Source organism: Scomber scombrus, chromosome 13 (assembly GCF_963691925.1).
Source record: "Scomber scombrus chromosome 13, fScoSco1.1, whole genome shotgun sequence".
In the NCBI taxonomy this organism is placed as follows: Eukaryota; Metazoa; Chordata; class Actinopteri; order Scombriformes; family Scombridae; genus Scomber; species Scomber scombrus.
This window is the reverse complement of record NC_084982.1, coordinates 13,865,577-13,883,014: the sequence shown is the minus strand read 5'-3', so window position 1 is coordinate 13,883,014 and position 17,438 is coordinate 13,865,577. Positions and strand designations below refer to the sequence as shown.

At 41.2% G+C, this 17,438-nt stretch overlaps 1 protein-coding gene across 1 annotated transcript; it reads left to right on the top strand.

Annotated features, from left to right (window-relative positions):
• The first annotated feature begins 1,726 nt into the window (after positions 1–1,726).
• On the top strand, positions 1,727–10,418 carry marchf4b (membrane associated ring-CH-type finger 4b). Its single transcript, XM_062431436.1, has 4 exons — positions 1,727–2,212; positions 7,066–7,221; positions 8,250–8,442; positions 9,989–10,418. The coding sequence occupies exons 1-4, from the start codon at positions 1,727–1,729 to the stop codon at positions 10,408–10,410; spliced, it is 1,257 nt and encodes a 418-aa protein (XP_062287420.1). The 3' UTR covers positions 10,411–10,418.
• The last annotated feature ends 7,020 nt before the right edge of the window (positions 10,419–17,438 follow it).

Below are 17,438 nucleotides of genomic sequence, written 5' to 3'. Positions count from 1 at the left end.
TTATGACTACTTTAATTTTCGATATTTTAATGATGATACTTCTGCTTAAGTAAAATGGCTTGTATTTGTTGTAATGTTTTTGCATTGTGATACTGCTACTTTTTAATACTGAACCAATTAGTCAACATAAATGAAACTGACACAATTTTAACCTACAACAATTTTAAATAATCCAGTTATAGTTTTTTAAGTTTATTTTTTAAGTTTAACTGTTAAAACATGCTCCAGCTTCTCAGTTGTGAACATTAGCTGGTTGTTTTAAGCCTTTCTTGATCCTAAACTAAGTATATTTGGTCAGAATAAGATAAGTAGTTCGAGTGGGAAAATTGGGAAATTGCGATTGGTACTATTTTCTGATTAACCAAATGATTAATTAGTTGGGAAAGTGACCATTTGTAAGCATTAATCCACTTTCTAGCCTAATTGAAATCTGTGCCGAGCAAAGTGACACTATTTAAATGAATTAGGCTACTGTGAATAATTTGTGTTGTGCCTCGGTGTTGTCTGATAATTGAATTATTTAATTATTGATAATGAGCGGCTACAATTAAATAAAAAATCTCCTGTTTTGCACACTGAGAGGCAGAAAACAGAGGCTGTGGGCTCCTGTCATTACGGATACCGTGGCTTAAAAAAAACAAACATTAGTTGAGTCTGTTTGTAGTAATGAGCTGGCTGCTTGCATCACGGTGCGGTGCTGACGTGCAGCGTCTGGGAGCTGTCCCAGGATTCATGGTGCTGAAGCTGCACCACCAAACCAGCACAGCCAATTATCACAGGGCGATCCGGGGCTATACGGACGCTTTCACCCGCAGGAGGACAGTCCAAGTATATCCTGCTGGATTTTAGCCTCTACCAGGCGGATTTAATAATTCAAAAAAACACCCCCTCGGCTTGTTCCTCGGACGTTGCATTTCGATCATTTGGGATGTAAAGCTTCACGGAGAGTTGCTGCCAGCGACTTGCAGTCTGGCTGGAGATATATGAAGGAAGGATAAAAGAGAGAGAGAGAGAGAGAGAGAGAAACCCTGAAACTGTGGGTCGTATAGAAATCGATGTAGCTCGCCAGGTAAGAGAGATTTCGCTTCTTAACATGGCACCTCGTTTAGACTTTGATTTGCTTTGAAACCTTGAAAGACGTCGACAGTAACGTTGAGCTTTGCTGGTTTAAAATGTCTGAATATTGTGGATTTTTTATTTGATTTTTTTTTTTTTTTAAAGATTTGGCGTTGACATTTTGTTTTGTAGTCTGTGTCAGTCCATTGTACCAAACGGCTGATTTGATTCTCGGTTTCTGCCCTCGACGTGGATCTGTGGGGAGAAGCCAGTCTAGAGAGGCTAGTTTATGTTGCACAGACCAGGCAGACTATTAAGGCCATGATATGACAGTGGACACTGAGTGAGCGGGCCAGAGCCTTATTACTTGAATGCATATTCCTATCAATCTAACATCTGACTTTCCTCTTTTAGCCGGTCGATTTATTGAACTTAATGGCTTCAGACACTTGTTTGCATCCGTGGGATTTATCTGCTTTGTGGATTTACAACCTCATGGGGAGCCGATAAAAGACCCTTAGTTGGAATAAATGAATATCTCCGTATAGAAAACTAAACCGCTGCTGTAAAATCCTAACAAAACACTTGAAAACGCCCCCTTGCCCCCCTCTCCATCCCATCTCACGACATATGAAGCAGTGTTGGCTCATGACGGGGGCACATACAGTACATGCTGGTCTCTTCCTGCACCTTTGCTCGGTGCTGTGAGTTTGTGGCCGGAGACAGGCTGATGCTGCGCGGCCAGGGCATGCTGAAGAGCCGCTGTTGCGTCCTGCTAGGTGACCTGAGGGTGCTCCTGCTTGGGCCACCGGCGCCGCCTACGCCGCTGCCTCCGCTGACCCCCATGAGCAGTCAAGCCACGGAGAGCCATGATCCAGGTGTCGCCGCCCCCGACAACAACAACACGCTAACGAGGAGCCACCAGCACGCGGTGGACCGGACTACCCCACCTGCAGCAGGAGCCACCGGGCCAACCGAGCGGCCGGTGGCGGGCTGGGTGGATGCTGCAGAGCTGTCGGCGGCGCTGCGCGGCTGCAGTAGCTCCTCTGATGACTGCTCAAAGGGCAAACTGGAGGAGAGGTTCTCCCTCACCAGCTACTCGGAAAGTGGCTTCAGGACGCCTGTGTGCAGGATCTGCTTCCAGGGACCAGAGCACGTAAGTCAAGGTTCAACTTTGATTGTTGCCCCACATGTTAAAGTAAGATGTGTGTGTAATGTTGGAAGTGTCAGTCCAGTCCATTGATTCATTTCTCTGACACATTTTTTTGTCTAAGAAAAATCTGTCCCCTCTTTGCCCTCTGAGGCTCATTTCCTGTGCTGATCCTTTTCCAGCAGTCTCTATTACACATGGAGTCCCTGGTCAAACCTGTTTTCCTGTGAGAAGCCTCCCACCCGTGTTTAGTTAGGCCAGTTGCACAGCTGGAGAGCTCTCTGAGTAGGGATGCTCCTCACTATAGGTGGCTTGAAAAAAAAGGGGAAAAAAGCAGCAGTGGGAGGATAATGAAAGACCCGGTGCCCATGGTTGACAAGTGTGGAGGATACACTGAGACGCAGTAACAACTCATTATAGCTGAACACTGTGAATTCATATCGAGGCAGTGCATGCATGAAAAAATCAAATAATGGCCCTCACTCTGCTGCTCACACACACCACCTGGAAACAGCAGAAAAAAGAAAAGAAAATGTGTACAGAAAAGATGAGAAGAGCCCCCAAATTAATCACACTGTGTGCATTTGGGGCCATATTGATGATAATGTCACAGTAGATCAATCAGCAGAGGGAAAAATCAGGGAGGAGATGGCGGAGGGGCAATAAATAATATTAAATTATAACAGAGAAACAGGTACATCAATTACACCGTTTGACGGAGCCTTTGAGACCACCTTGACAAATATGTCACACCTCACCAATTGGTAATGGAGTTACGGAGGTTATAAACAAATGTGAAGCAAGAAAAGCGATGTGTAGAACATAACTTCTTTATCCGGCGGTCTACACTCATAGTCGCTTTTTTTTTACACAAGCAGCAGATTTACTGTATAATTTCACGGCCATTGCTCACTGTATAGCCTATAATCTCTCAATGTTTCATCAACTAATTACTCCAACAGCAATTTTGTGCACCATTTCACCTCTGAGCTCAGTCTCTCTAATTATTACTGACATGGTGTATAGTTATGAGATTGGAAGACAAGGCCTCAACCTTTTTTTTGTTTTTTCTTGGGTTTTGTTTCTTTTTAAAACTCCACGGATAGTCGGCGTACTATGCTGTGCATACAAAGCACTGCCTTCTAAATTCTCAGTTTCCCATGGCCCCCTCTTCCTCAGACTCATCTCATCGATGCCTCCTCCCTCAGCCGTCGCAGCTCGTCAATACCTCTTGATTTCGTGCCGTCTTATCAGTATGCAAGTTCTTATCTATCACTGGCCTTCCTTTTCTTGTCATCTCTGCTACCGGTTTTGGGCGAATTCCAGATATGGATCCGCTGAGGTGTAAACGAGTACAAGGAGAACGAGGCTCGGTTTGAAAAGAGAGATGAATGGACTGCCCACATGTCACCGTGTGATACAGGCAGCGGGGACATTAGTTTTACTCTGTTCTCGCTTTAGCCTCCAGGATGTCACATAGACCACGGCAGCAAGTATCTGATCTGACAGTCCACATCCAGAGTACCTCCGTCCCCAAGGCTGCAATACTCAGGACAGAGTAAAGAAGGGAGTGAGAGATGTGGCTTTCCTCAAGCGCTCCACTAGTAGAGAGCCTTGAGTGTCTGACAGAGGAAGCCACCGAAAAACGACGGCACTCTAATTTAATATGACACCATACGATGTAATAAGTCCGTGTTGTGACGCCTTTTTTGTTCGAGGTGCCGCCACTGATTCACAGTCTAAGTCTTTTGTTGTTTTAAAGGATAAGTTCACATGTTTGTCTCCAAATCTGTCTTTAACGCAACGCTCACACGCCCATATATATAGATCGATTCAATCGTTCCTCTTCTCCGTATCAGCTGTGAGGTGATTAATCCTTTTGTAAGAGAGAGGTGACAAAATCCACAGAGTCCTCATCACGTGTAAAAGTGACGCTTCGGCAATCTGGGAGCAGAACCAAGCAAAATATCTGCTGTAAGTTATGATTTACCTTCCCGTAAGATTTCAACAAGGAAACTCAAACAGACGCTTTCATACTAAAAAGATTGTGGATTATGTCTCCTCCATGGGATCTCCTCACAGCCCGTAAAGACAGGAGGGATGATTACAGTGACCAGTAACCCTTTCTCTGGATATCCAGAAAGCGTTGAGAGAGTCCAATTACATCTCCAGACACACAGATTATACTTATGAACAGTGAAGGCACCCTCTGATGATATCACATAAATTCACATCTTTTTATCTCTGCAGTGCAAGTCTGTGCTTTTATAAACAGCTAACTCGAGAGATATTTCAGCCCGTTTTCGGTTCTCCTCAGCTAAAGGTCGGAAAGAAGCTTTACAAAGAGCCTCTGGATTTCTTACACAAAGTGCTTTCTTTATTCAAGCTTTTGCTTTCAGACTTTCTTGACCTCATCACTCAAAGAACCATTGTTATACATTTCTCTGCTGTATTTTCAGTAAATATCAGTGTTTCCCACAGAATTTTGAGAGACCATGGTGGTTGGACCTCAGTCAACCATGTGTCTGTGGGCACATTTTTAAGTCAAATGCATCATTCAATTAAGAGGTTATATCTATACAGGCGAGATGCTTTGCTGAACATTTTGAAGAGTGTACAGACATGTTTGGCTCACTGTGAAACTGTGTGGCACAAATTATATATACTATGGTGGGCCGCCACATTCTATATAATTAATGGGAAACACTGAAATAGTCTATTGCAAACGATCACCATACAAAGGGGATATTTTAAAATAAGAGCACACAGAAGAACCCGGTGTGATATTTCCTGAATTGTCACGCACTGTTATGTTGCAGCGCCCTTTGGGGCTGATGTGTCCACTGTCCTGTTTTCACTCCAGCTACATGTTGGGAATAGCTGAGTCCCTGCTGCTTAGAGAGAGAGGGAAAAAATGTTGTCTCTCCCTCCTAAATCACCACACAGTTAATGCACTCGCCCGGCGTGTTTGTCTGAGGTACAATGAGAAGCCTCGAGGGGTCAAGATAGCATGGTTCTTTATGGCCGTGCTGAAGCATTATGCCATCTGCGCTCCGTCACATGGAGGCAGCTTCTCTGCCATTTGTTGAGAACAGGATATAAACAGCTTACATAAGCAGTTTTTGGTGTTTCTGAAGTCTAGAAGTTAGTTCATAGACTTAAATTAAAAATCCTAGTCCTTTTATTCATATTCATTACCGTCACTGTGGGTCTAATGGTTCCTTAAATTAAGAATTGAGTGGAGCGTCCCTGAGTATATGTTTTACAAGGAGTCATTACAGGTAAGTACGTTTGAAATTATACGACCATCAGTTTCATCATTTAGTGATTTCACTCCAACTTGTTGAGTGTGGTCAAAATATGAATGCAACGCTGTTTTTGGAGAGCCGCAGTATCGTAATTTCTCATAAAAAGAAATGCTTGTGGCCCTAATGTCACCAGTTGTTTTAAAAATCGCCCTTCTTCGGAGTCTGTGTGAGCGACTTTATACGCCACAAATTTCCACTCACCTCGAGTTAATGGAGTTCACTCGCATTGATTCCAGACCTCGAAGAAATGTGAACAGCCATCGCTAATTTAGTTTCATGTCATTATATATGTCGGGAGTGGATCCAATTTCATAAGGAGAAAATGAGGTGCACCAAGGTTTTTTTCCAGATAATGCAGCACAGAGAGAAATGGAGTAATGCTGCCGAAGCAATCAAACGTATTATCTTTTTAATAAAGTTTTTCAGTGATGATGGCTGTTTGAACAACAAAGGGACATTTAGTTATCACTCTCTCTCTCTCTGTGTGTGTGTGTGTGTGTGTGTGTGTGTGTGTGTGTGTGTGTGTGTGTGTGTGTGTGTGTGTGTGTGTGTGTGTGTGTGTGTGTGTGTGTGTGTGTGTGCTGTAGTGTCACATTTGTTATTAGGCGGTCTCTCTGTGGCTGTAGTTGTACTGGAGTGGTCCAGGTTTCAGCTCTTGGCTGCGATCAGGCTGATCACAGCGAGCGGTGTGAGTCCCACTGGACTCGGCAGAAGTGTTCTGGTGCTCCTGCCAATACACTCCCACCCCGGCCATCTGCGGACGGGCCTTTTCTCCTCCATCTCCTCGTTTCTCCCTCCCTCCTTCTCGACTGAGGCACTGCTCCTCCTGTCAGAGATGTCAGCACAGTTTTGCGTTTCTCCCCATAGTCTCGGTGTCGTGTTTAAATTAACTTAGAAACTGAACGCTCCCACTCGGAGGGGTCGAGAGCGCTCCTGCAGCAGAAGGGTTTGGGCTAATTTATTTTTTCATTCACTACAGTCTTCTTCAGTGGCATTAAGATTAATTTATAAAAGAAGTCCTGCTTTGAATGTGAACTGCACTAAGGTGGCAAGCCTACATTTTGTGGGTCATTATCTACATCTCATATGACAAAACCAATATATTTTAATGAGATAGGAGCTCAAGGTGAGAGATTATAAATCACCCATTTGTTCCTCAGGCTGTAAATAAGATAAGAAAACTTTATGTAGCAGGTGATCAATGATCGGAGGACATTTCTTCTGAAACATAAATCACTACTTATCCTGCCCTTAGGCTTCAGTCCAGAAAATATGAAGCAGAAAATTTGAGCAATTATGTTGTCCTTGTAGTTTGCAGCATATTTTTTATGATTTCTGTTTCTACAAAAAAATGTAAAACAGTGTGTGTCGATGCTTAACATTTGTGTTTCCGTAGCAGCAGCACAGATTGTAGGATCCAAAGTAAACATCTGAAACCAACTAAATAAATAAAATTATTTATTTAAAGTGAAGTGAACTATGATGAGCATTTTGTCCTGAGCTGACAGCTGCTGTTTGCTGATACTCACTGAGTCTGCGTCTCTCCTACAGGGGGAGCTCCTGAGCCCATGTCGCTGCAGCGGGTCGGTACGCTGCACCCACCACCCCTGCCTCATCAAATGGATCAGCGAGAGAGGATCCTGGGCCTGCGAGCTCTGCTACTACAAATATCAGGTCATTGCCATCAGCACTAAGAACCCTCTACAGGTGAGCCATCAATGTAAAGGGCAGCGCTGTTGTCATTTGAAAAAGTTTTTATTTGGGGAAAGAAGATGCCATTTTATCAGTTGAAATATTCACCAGTTTGGGATTAATGGCCAATTTATTCAAGTTCTTGGAAGAGCTGTTCTGCCATCTCAGTGAGAGACCTGTTGTGGTATATAGGATCCCCTCGAAAACGAGATGGTTCATCTCAAGGGGTTTATCCTACTAAATAAACTTAACATAAAGTGCTACATTGGCCCTTCTTCTCTTGGACTCATTTAGAAGCATTTTTGGCTCTCATATCAATTTTTTTTTTAATATTAAAAAACAAAAACATCATTTTCAGAAATCATACCATCTTTACTGCAGCTGTAGTGCTGAATTTAACTTTACTTTTTGAATTAAAGAAGGACCCCCCCTCTTCTGTTCAAGAGACCATACAGATTGTAGAAGGAACTTTCCTCTCAGTTTTAGACTTTGGTAATATGATGGGGTTGTCGAGTGAACACGGATTTCTTTTAGGTTTTTCAAAGCAGCACTGATGTGTGAAACACTACTTTTTGATGCTTACAACTGTAACGTTCCCAGAAGTTTGACACTTTCATTTTTGGTGGAAACATTTAAGAATCTGTTTTATGAGCAAAGCAATGAAAGCCAAAGTTTTTACCATTTAAGCACCTCCATGGTCGCTTGCTGCCATTGGTGGGCAGAATATGAAGCGCTCTAGATAAACATGCTATATAAATGCAGCACATTTACATGTATTCCTTATTCCTTTATTCATGTGGCTGCCGCTTTTGTCCAAGGAAATTTAGAACTGAGATACGACCCAGGGCATAGTAGATAAACAAGAGGCCAGTCCGTTAATGCTTTTTCATCGATGATGGTTCCTCCTGACTGTGACTTTATCTTGTGTATACTTCTCATTATGTGTGTATTCTTCTGGTCGCTCCCTACAGAGCGCTCTCAAGTGTTTAGTAAAGATAAAAGAGAAACACGAAGAACTAACTGTGGTCTGGGTTTTCATACAGTGGCAAACCATCTCCCTGACAGTGATAGAGAAAGTGCAGATAGTGGCGGCCATCTTGGGCTCCCTGTTCCTGATGGCCAGCATCTCCTGGCTGGTGTGGTCATCTTTCAGCCCGTCGGCTCGCTGGCAGCGCCAAGACCTGCTTTTCCAGATCTGCTACGGCATGTACGGCTTCATGGATGTAGTCTGCATCGGTGAGGTGCTAAATTTAACGCTGGCTTATTATACTGTGTGACTGAACTTAATGCTTATAGTTCTTGGAGTGGGTTTGTACATGAGATTAATATTGAGTGTGTAATATCCTACGTTCAAAACAAACAGTAAACATAACGTCATAGGCGCTCAGAAGAATCAACAATCAAACCTGCATATTCCACACAAATGATGAACGATTCACGTTGTGGACAATTTATACAATAAATCTGCAGCACATTGTAAACTACTTCAAATGAATATTGAGTGTTTGGTTTCTTGAAACATACGAGCTCAGAATTTATATTGCACATGTTTTTGTAACATTCACTATGAAATTGTTACTATATTAAAAGATGATGAAATGCCGGTCAAGGCTTGTTTGATAAATTAAACATGAGGGCTGAATGTTCCCAACATCGTCTTTGCAGCAGCTGAAGTGGTTTTCATTGCAAACATTAAAATGCTTTTGAATCAATAATAAAAGCTGCAGTGCCAAAATTCAAGCAAGCTGCGCTCCTATAAGTGAGCACAAATGCCACAAGTGAAGGCTGCGGTGAAACATTTTTAACCACCTTTTGAACTTGTGTGGGTGTCCAAATCAAAACTTGTAGCATCCGCTTTAAGGCTGCTGTCCTCTGAAGCCTGCGGTGTGTTTTTCCGATGACTGTGCAATGGCATCTCCACATTATGAAACCTCTAAGTGCCACTGCAGACGACAGCAGGATGAGAGGAAGAGGAGACGGATTGTCTCCGGTTTGGTGGCGACGAGTGTGGAGTCATTAACTCTGCACTTTACAGAGATTAACTTGTCACCTGGCAAACATTAAAGAGCAAAGGCTCAACTTTAACTTATCCGCACACAAAGTTAGAAAGAGAGAGAGAAACTGAGCTGAGGAAAAGAGATGGGATTTGTTTTTATCCAATAACTCTGTAAATATAGAAGAGGTTGGGAATTATAAAATGTCCAAATTTTCCGACCTTGGGTCACTGTGGTTGCTGCAATATTTAAGCTCTATGTAATTTATTGTATCAGAGGACAAAATGACATTATAACTGCACTGTAATAAGAGACATTACCAATGTTAGTTATCTGCAGTATTGTTTGCTGGCTTCAGCAAATGATTTAAAACCATGTATGCAGTATTTCTCTTTACATGACTTTAATATGATAAAAACATTAATATCTCGGTGTCCAAGCCCCTCTCGTGATAGATTGATTTCAATTTCCCAGATACTGAATTCAATGAACACAAATCAATAAGCAATTTTAAACAGAGATAAGATGTTATCGAACAATCCCAGAGAGCAAATGCATCATTTTTGGGTATTGCTGTGTCATAAATTGTGCCGTGTCTACAATCTTTCTAAGAAATAAAGATCTTATCTCAGGGTTATGGAGCTATACTTGAAAGATGAGTTGTTTTGTTCTGCAGCTTTAACACAGTGAATCTCCCGCTGCAGAGATATACTGTATATCACTTTACGGTGTCATTAACACTGCTACCAGACAGTGACATTGTCTAATTGATGCTCCCATCTCCACAGCACTAATTGTCCACGAGGGACCTTCTGTGTTTCGCATATTCCACCGCTGGCAGGCCGTGAACCAGCAGTGGAAGGTCCTGAACTATGATAAGTCTATGGACTGCGTTGACCTGAAGAACACCACTGTGGACAGGACTCTGTCTCAGCCAACCCAGGGCTATCAGACTGGAGTAGGAGTGTCCACCTCCACCTCCTCGCTGATGGTGGTAGCCTCCACAGCCGCCGGCTCCACTTCTACAACTGTGGTGACGGCCTCAGAAGGACTGGGAGCACACGTTGACCCCATCAACGGGAGCGTTGTGCCCGACCAACACTGTCCCTACAACATCCTCCACCTCCTCAGCCAACTGAGGCAGCCAGAGCCTCGCAGCCAACCCAGCAATAGCACACGAGAGCTGGTCATGAGAGTCACAACAGTCTGAGGAGTCCGTTGAGGCCTTATCACACATGGAGGTGAAGGATTTATGAAACAGCTAACAGTTGAAAAAACAATTGAACTGCACTGGATTAATACCATGTTCTTGTTTGTTTCAAAATGCATCTCTGGTGTCCTCACATGGATTGAATAAAAGTCAAAGTTGTTTGATTTGCAGAGCTGGTTGGAAAATAGTTATTTGTGGGATTTGGGGGTGAAGAACGATTTCTATAATATGGGCACGGATGTTTATTCTTAACCTTTGTGAACGATATGCTGAATGGTGAAGAGAATCTAAGTTCAAGGGTCCATTTATTAATAATGTTAAAGTGTCAACCACATTATTAGTAAGTGGGAGTTTGAGTGAACTGCAGATTATCTTCACCATAAGTAGTTCACATTTTACCAGCACATCTGACTGAGGAAAAAAAGAGAACGTTTACCAAAGTTGCACAAACCTCTTAATTAACTTGTAAAATGGAAACTGTTTAGATTTGCATCAAAGTATAGATTGACAAATAGGGGATACATTGACCATTTTTTCTTTTAAATAAATGCAGTAGTTCATAAGAGAACTGTGGAGAAAATGCCTTAATGTTAATATGATTTACTGCATGTTGTTCAGATACGACATCACTGTGAACAGTGATGCACAGATTAATGTATTCAGTTAACATTTTGATTCTGTGATTCACAGTTTTATATTCTTTTCACCCCATTATCACTTTCAAATCACATTTAGAGAAAAAATTTTCATGTTGTTTGTTCAATCTCGGTGTGAAAATATGCAACTCTAATCAGTTTAAAGTCACATGTTAAGGGATAAACTAGGTTGTAGACAGGCTATATATTTTTTTTAATGCAGCAAAGAGAGCAGCTAGGAGATGGTTGAATTTGTCATACAAAGGTTTCCTATCTAAAATGTCAGATCACAGAGAATGGGTCTCGTGCATCATCATTCTCTTAACTTTCTTTTTTATTTTCTCTTTAATTTCTATTAGGAGAAAAAATGAGAGACGATAACTTCAAACATTCTTAACAAGCTAAATCTGCTCTCACCCAGCTGTGCTGAATGATGAATCCCACTTGATCTTAACTTGGAGGCGTATGGCTGATTGTTTGTTATTAGCAGAGGTAACGCCCCCTAAACACTGAATAAGTGCAAGTGTTGTGCACATGTCCAAGAATCAGAGAGATGCCACCAAAAAAAAGGCAGCAATAAGAAGATGAACTGTAGCAGTAATGAAATTGACATACTGGTAAATAAACTTAAATTATATTATAGTATTATTAATCAATGGACCAATAATATTTCTTTAGCCCACAAATTTAATAATCCAATTATTATGATTACTTTGAAACAGAATCTAACTTTGATTATATGATATATTTGTTGTTTTTAGAATAAGATAGAGGAGTCATGTGCACATCCACAAACCTCAGTGGGACGGATGCTGGATACAGAAAGAGAACAAGGAGCACACTGGAATCACAGCTCTCTGTAATTTTATTAATGATGTTTCACCAAGTCTTCTCTCTCTGATTTAGCCTGAGGAATAAAGTTAAAGGGAGCTGTGATGCCAGCGTGCGTGTACTTCGTGTTCTCTTTTTCTTACCATCACTAGTAGAGGTTTTTTAAAAAGGACATCATTTTCTTTATTAGACACTCATGATTTATGTGATTATGTTGATTGTATGAATATATTTAAGCAGTTTTGAGCACACGTTTGCTGTTTTTGATGTTGTGTTACCTGCCCTCAAAACAGGACAATCTGCAGGACAGTGCATCTGAACAATGGAGGAAAGCTGTTGGAAGGACAGTCATCGGCTATTTTGCTTAATTGGTCCTCAGCGTATGAAAACATGTTCCTGCTCCAAAGCGTTGGTGTCACTTGCAGTCCATTAGGCACATATTCCTGTACACATTTGGCTCCCAAAGCCAGTGATTTCCCTGTTTCTTGGCTCTCAGATTCAGATATGCTCTTTGAAATTTCTCCACGGCTTGTGTTTCATGTCCATGAAAGATCAGTGTTATCTCAGGGGACACCAGATCTCAAAAGCGTGATGTGAAAGGGCCGAAACACTGTTAAAAACACGCTCATAGCAGGGTGGGGAGGTGTTTGCTGCATGATGTAACCCATTTTTCTTAACAACTTAAACACACTGACACTGTGAGTCGGTGCATCTAGATACTAAATACTCCAGACGCTCTGCTGTTTTACAGTTACTCATTAGGGTGCATGTCTCCTGAAAACATTTTGATGCTAATATTATCCATTACAAGCAAAAAGCCAAAACCACAAGTGTGAAAACATTTAGCCTCAGATGCCTTTGAGCCAACGTGCATCATATTAAAACACATCATTAGCTTAAAAATACATCTGATGTGAACGATTTGCATTATTTAAAGTGTACTGGAGCTTAATGTCATCCTTTTTTTCCCCCAGCCTTGAAGATTTTGCAATGCACTTCCAGAGAAACATGGCATAACCTTATCTTATCTGTATAACAGAGCTGACACTGGAGTATCAAATGATAACTACCTCCAGTTATGAAACTGAATGTGTCAAAACAGCATATTTGTGCTTTTTTTTGCATCACATTCTGTTTAGACTTTTAAGTATTATTTCTAATTACCTGGTGGACATTCTTTTTTGCAACTCTGCGATTCCTCATCATAATCAAATGCCTGGATTACAGTACAGTATCTGCGGAGAAAATCAGGTAGTGGCGTGATTTTCTGCTGAATTATTTAAGTCATGAAGTGCTGATATCAATGGGTGCGGAGCAGCTTTATAGAACTAACTTGCAAGGATCTGGGAGGTTGCTGAGAGTTCACCACAAAGCTGCTTGCCTCACTTCTCTTCACACCTTGTCTGTTTGAATTCACAGGCGCACACACCTAGCTTTGATGAACCCCCTTCTCCAAAAGACAACCAAACGCAAAGGAATTTATTACCTGAGTGTCTTATTGCAGGATTAATATGAGCCTCATGTTGGAGCAATATTAAATTATTTGCAATACTAAACTGCTCTGCTGCATATGTTGAGATCATATCTATTTCATGCTTGGAAAGTAACATACTGAATGTTAAAATTCAGTTCCTGTAAGATGTTTCAGGGGGCTGGAAGTATGAAGTTGCACTGTAATTTTAATGCAGTATTAACCATTTAGAGTTATCCCTTTAACAACCCCGGCAGGGTGGGGTTTGGTACCATTTCAGTTCATAGTTTCAGGATTTCCTGGTTTTGTTTAATTACTAACAACATCCACACCACTCATCTTTAGAAAAATATTAATAATAATATTTTTTAAATCATAAAAGCAGTTGTAAGTGAAACAAGGGCCCCGTGGCAATTTTGTAATTTTTAGCTTTAAATAACCATGACAAGAACAAAAAACAAAAAAACAAAGCCTTTCATGAAATTTATGTATCACATTTTTTATGAAATTTTGAAGCTTTTAACATTTCTAACATTTCTCCTAAAGCGAATCAGCGAAGCACTATGCAAATCCTGAACGTGTGAAGTTCATACAAACCAGTGATTTCAGAGGGGTTGCCACTCTCCTTGTTGCTGTACAGTGTAATAAAACCATTGTGAGCAATGCTTTCATCTACAGGAAACTGACCCAAAAAGGATTTTTTGCAGACTATATAGAACGCTGAACTTTTGAAACTGGGTAAATTGCATAAAACTAATGTGCTATGAAGATTGAATCACTCTGGGAAAAAGCGCTGCACTCACTACCTGCCACTTCTCTTATGTCTGAAATTGAAAAGGAGCATTTTGAGGAGCTGCTCATCATTGTTAAGGTGAGAGGAAATGACAGGTATTATCCAAGAAGCCTGAATAGTAAGTGACAATTTTAAGAAAAAAATTACAGGAGAAGCAACCTCAACACTCCCAGTCAGATTCTTCTTTTTGAATCCAGTAAAGTGCTTCTACCTTTTTTCGTTGCCCATTTGCACCTGGTCGAGCTGCTGAGCCCTAAAGCAGTGCTCACTGGATGAATCATCACTGAAAAAGTGTTTCTGCATGTTTTAGGACTGTGAGAGGACATCTGAACAGCTGGAGAAAGCCTAAACACACACAGGGATAGAAATTCACGGGAACTCATTACTTCTCGGCCTACTGGCATCTTTCCACATCTACAAACTGACTTTTACAAGAGAGACAGCCAGATGACACGAGGAGCTTTCTGTGCTTCCAGTGTCAGAAATGACTTCAGTAATGGGATTGATTCTCTGCAACATGTTTCTGTAGCTTTTGTTCCCCCCCTGGTGGTTCCTGGATGTACTGCTCTCGATGACAGCCACCCCTCGGTGAAAGGCCAGCTTGATATTCACATGAAAGTGGCAAAAATTGAGACGTGTGCAGCGATATCTGAAATGAGGCACCAATCTGACCGTATGCACTTTCAGTAATTGCTTTATATTCAGTTGTACAGTTGCAATAATGTACTTACAACCACCAGCAGGAGTTTAATGTATTTCTCAAGGGCATGTTGTGACACATGGCAGCAGTGAATGTGACCAGGATATCATGGTATCTATATGTAGTAGAGTAGAGATCATCTGATATCTGTAATAGACTTTGCTTGTCTGTGTGAAACCATCATGAAATACAATAAAGATGTACTGCATTTTTCCATTTGAGGAACATTTTGAAGGTTTTATACTTTCCTTAATTATTTCTGAAACACAAAAAATGTATGCTTCACATAAACATTTCAACCTTTCAGGAGAACATTATTCCTTTAAATTTACTGCGTTCACTTGGCAGCTTTTGCAATTTGTTACTCTGCAGACTTTACATACAAAACATATGATGACGTAATTGATTAATTACATTATAATATGTACATGTCATCATGTAACCAGTGTTATGTAAACAGTATGCATAATGAGGTTTTTTTTTAATTACTTTGATCCTTGAGTACATTTTTGTACTTATTCACAAGCATTTCTACTTAAAGCCTGAATGTGAGGCCTGGTGCATCCACCTCACCTGCATTGGGATTGTTTTATTTTTCTACAAACAAAACTGGATGTCATCAGAGTTGTGTTAAAAGTGTTGTTTTAGATGCAGCATTTGAATAATGGAGTGTATTTACATCATGGTACTGATGCTTTTGCTTAAGTAAAGGATCTGTACCACCATGCATCTCCTCTCATTACAAGCTTTAGTATATATGACCTTATTTAAAGATGTTCTAGCAGGAACAATGGATTGAATGCCACCAAATATACTGATGATGGTACCTGTATCCAAGCACAAACACAAACCCAGACAGTTAACAGTATCTTCATTGTCTAGGACTCTTGTGTGACCTGGTCTGGTGAGTTGGGGTCTCTATAATCTTTGATCTTTGTTTCTGTTTAAATGTTACACAGCCGCCCTACCTGCATTTGTTCATCTGGATGCAGCAGGCATTTAAACAGAAAGCCGCCCAGGAGAAAAAATCTCAGGTTGCCTTCCTCTCTCTTAATCGCTCACTTGCTCACTCAGCATTTCTTCAGAAACACACCCCCACCTGACACACACACACACAAATACAAACACACACACACACACACACACACACACACACACACGCACACGCACACACACGCACACACACGCACACACACTTGGGTGCTCCCAGCAGTACCTGCACTCTGTGAGCAGGTCAGTGGCAGTATCACTGGATTTCTCTAATTGAGCTGCTGATGGGGGACTTCCTGAGCTCGCTGCCTTTGAACGTCGATAAACAGACGGCGCTGTAATGTATTCCTGCTCATATTGACGCAGTGTCAAAACACACAGTGTGAGATCTGATTAGAATAATAATTCCCCTAAGATAGAAAGTCACACGACTAAATGTTGTTGTTTTTTTTAACATGGCTGCCCTGTTTTGTTCGCACAGTGAAGGACTCCTTCAAACATAATTTTACTGAGTGATATCTGAAACTTCTCTTTTTACATTTGAGTGGATTCTAGGTTTCCTCAAGGAAATATAACCAGTCAACTCAGTCATCATGCCCTCTGGATTATGTTTATTATTAAACCATCTTTTGGACTTTTTGAACATGTTTGTTGTTGTTGCAGTTGTATTTGACCGTGAAGATTTAGCCCTCCACTTGAGGATCAAATGGATCTGGTGTTTACGAGTATGTGTAGCAGCGTTCCCAAGACCAACGAACAAGATAAAAACAACAAGTGGCTTACATCACATCCTCTCATCTGTTGTCCACTATCCCTGCATGCCCCTATCTCCAAGCTAGCAGCTGTCTTGCTTTCGCTTTTAGTTTCTCTCTGCTTATGTGTGGTTCTTTAGTTTTTTAGCTTTTATTATTTTGCATTCATCTGCCAGTGGGAAAGTAAACACAATGACCATTGAATACCAAAAGTAATTGCAGGAGAAGCAGCCTCAACACTCCTAGTCAGATTCTTCTTTTTGAATCCAGTAAAGTGCTTCTACCTTTTTTCGTTGCCCATTTGCAACTGGTCGAGCTGCTGAGCCCTAAAGCAGTGCTCACTGGATGGATCATCACTGAAAAAGTATTTCTGCATGTTTTAGGACTGTGAGAGGACATCTGAACAGCTGGAGAAAGCCTAAACACACACAAAGAGAGAAATTCACGGGAACTCATTACTTCTCGGCCTACTGGCATCTTTCCACATCTACAAACTGACTTTTACAAGAGAGACAGCCATAGATGACAATGACCATTGAATATGACAGCATGAAAGACATATAATCCAAATAAATACATGATGAACATTTCTTGTAATGACCTCAGCTGAGAGTGTTATAAATGACTGAGAATAAACATTCCTCAACAACATGAGCAAATACAAAGTATTTACAGCAAGCGGTCATCACAAACTTTGATTGTAAGCCTCGTTAGCAACACACTGGATAGATTAACAAGCTCTGTCTCTTCTGATGAATCCCCCTGGACTTAATGCATTCCTTCATGGAAACATACTGTAATCGATTCATCTTAATGCCGGAGTCCTTGGTCAGCTATAGGAGAAGTTACAGTGATG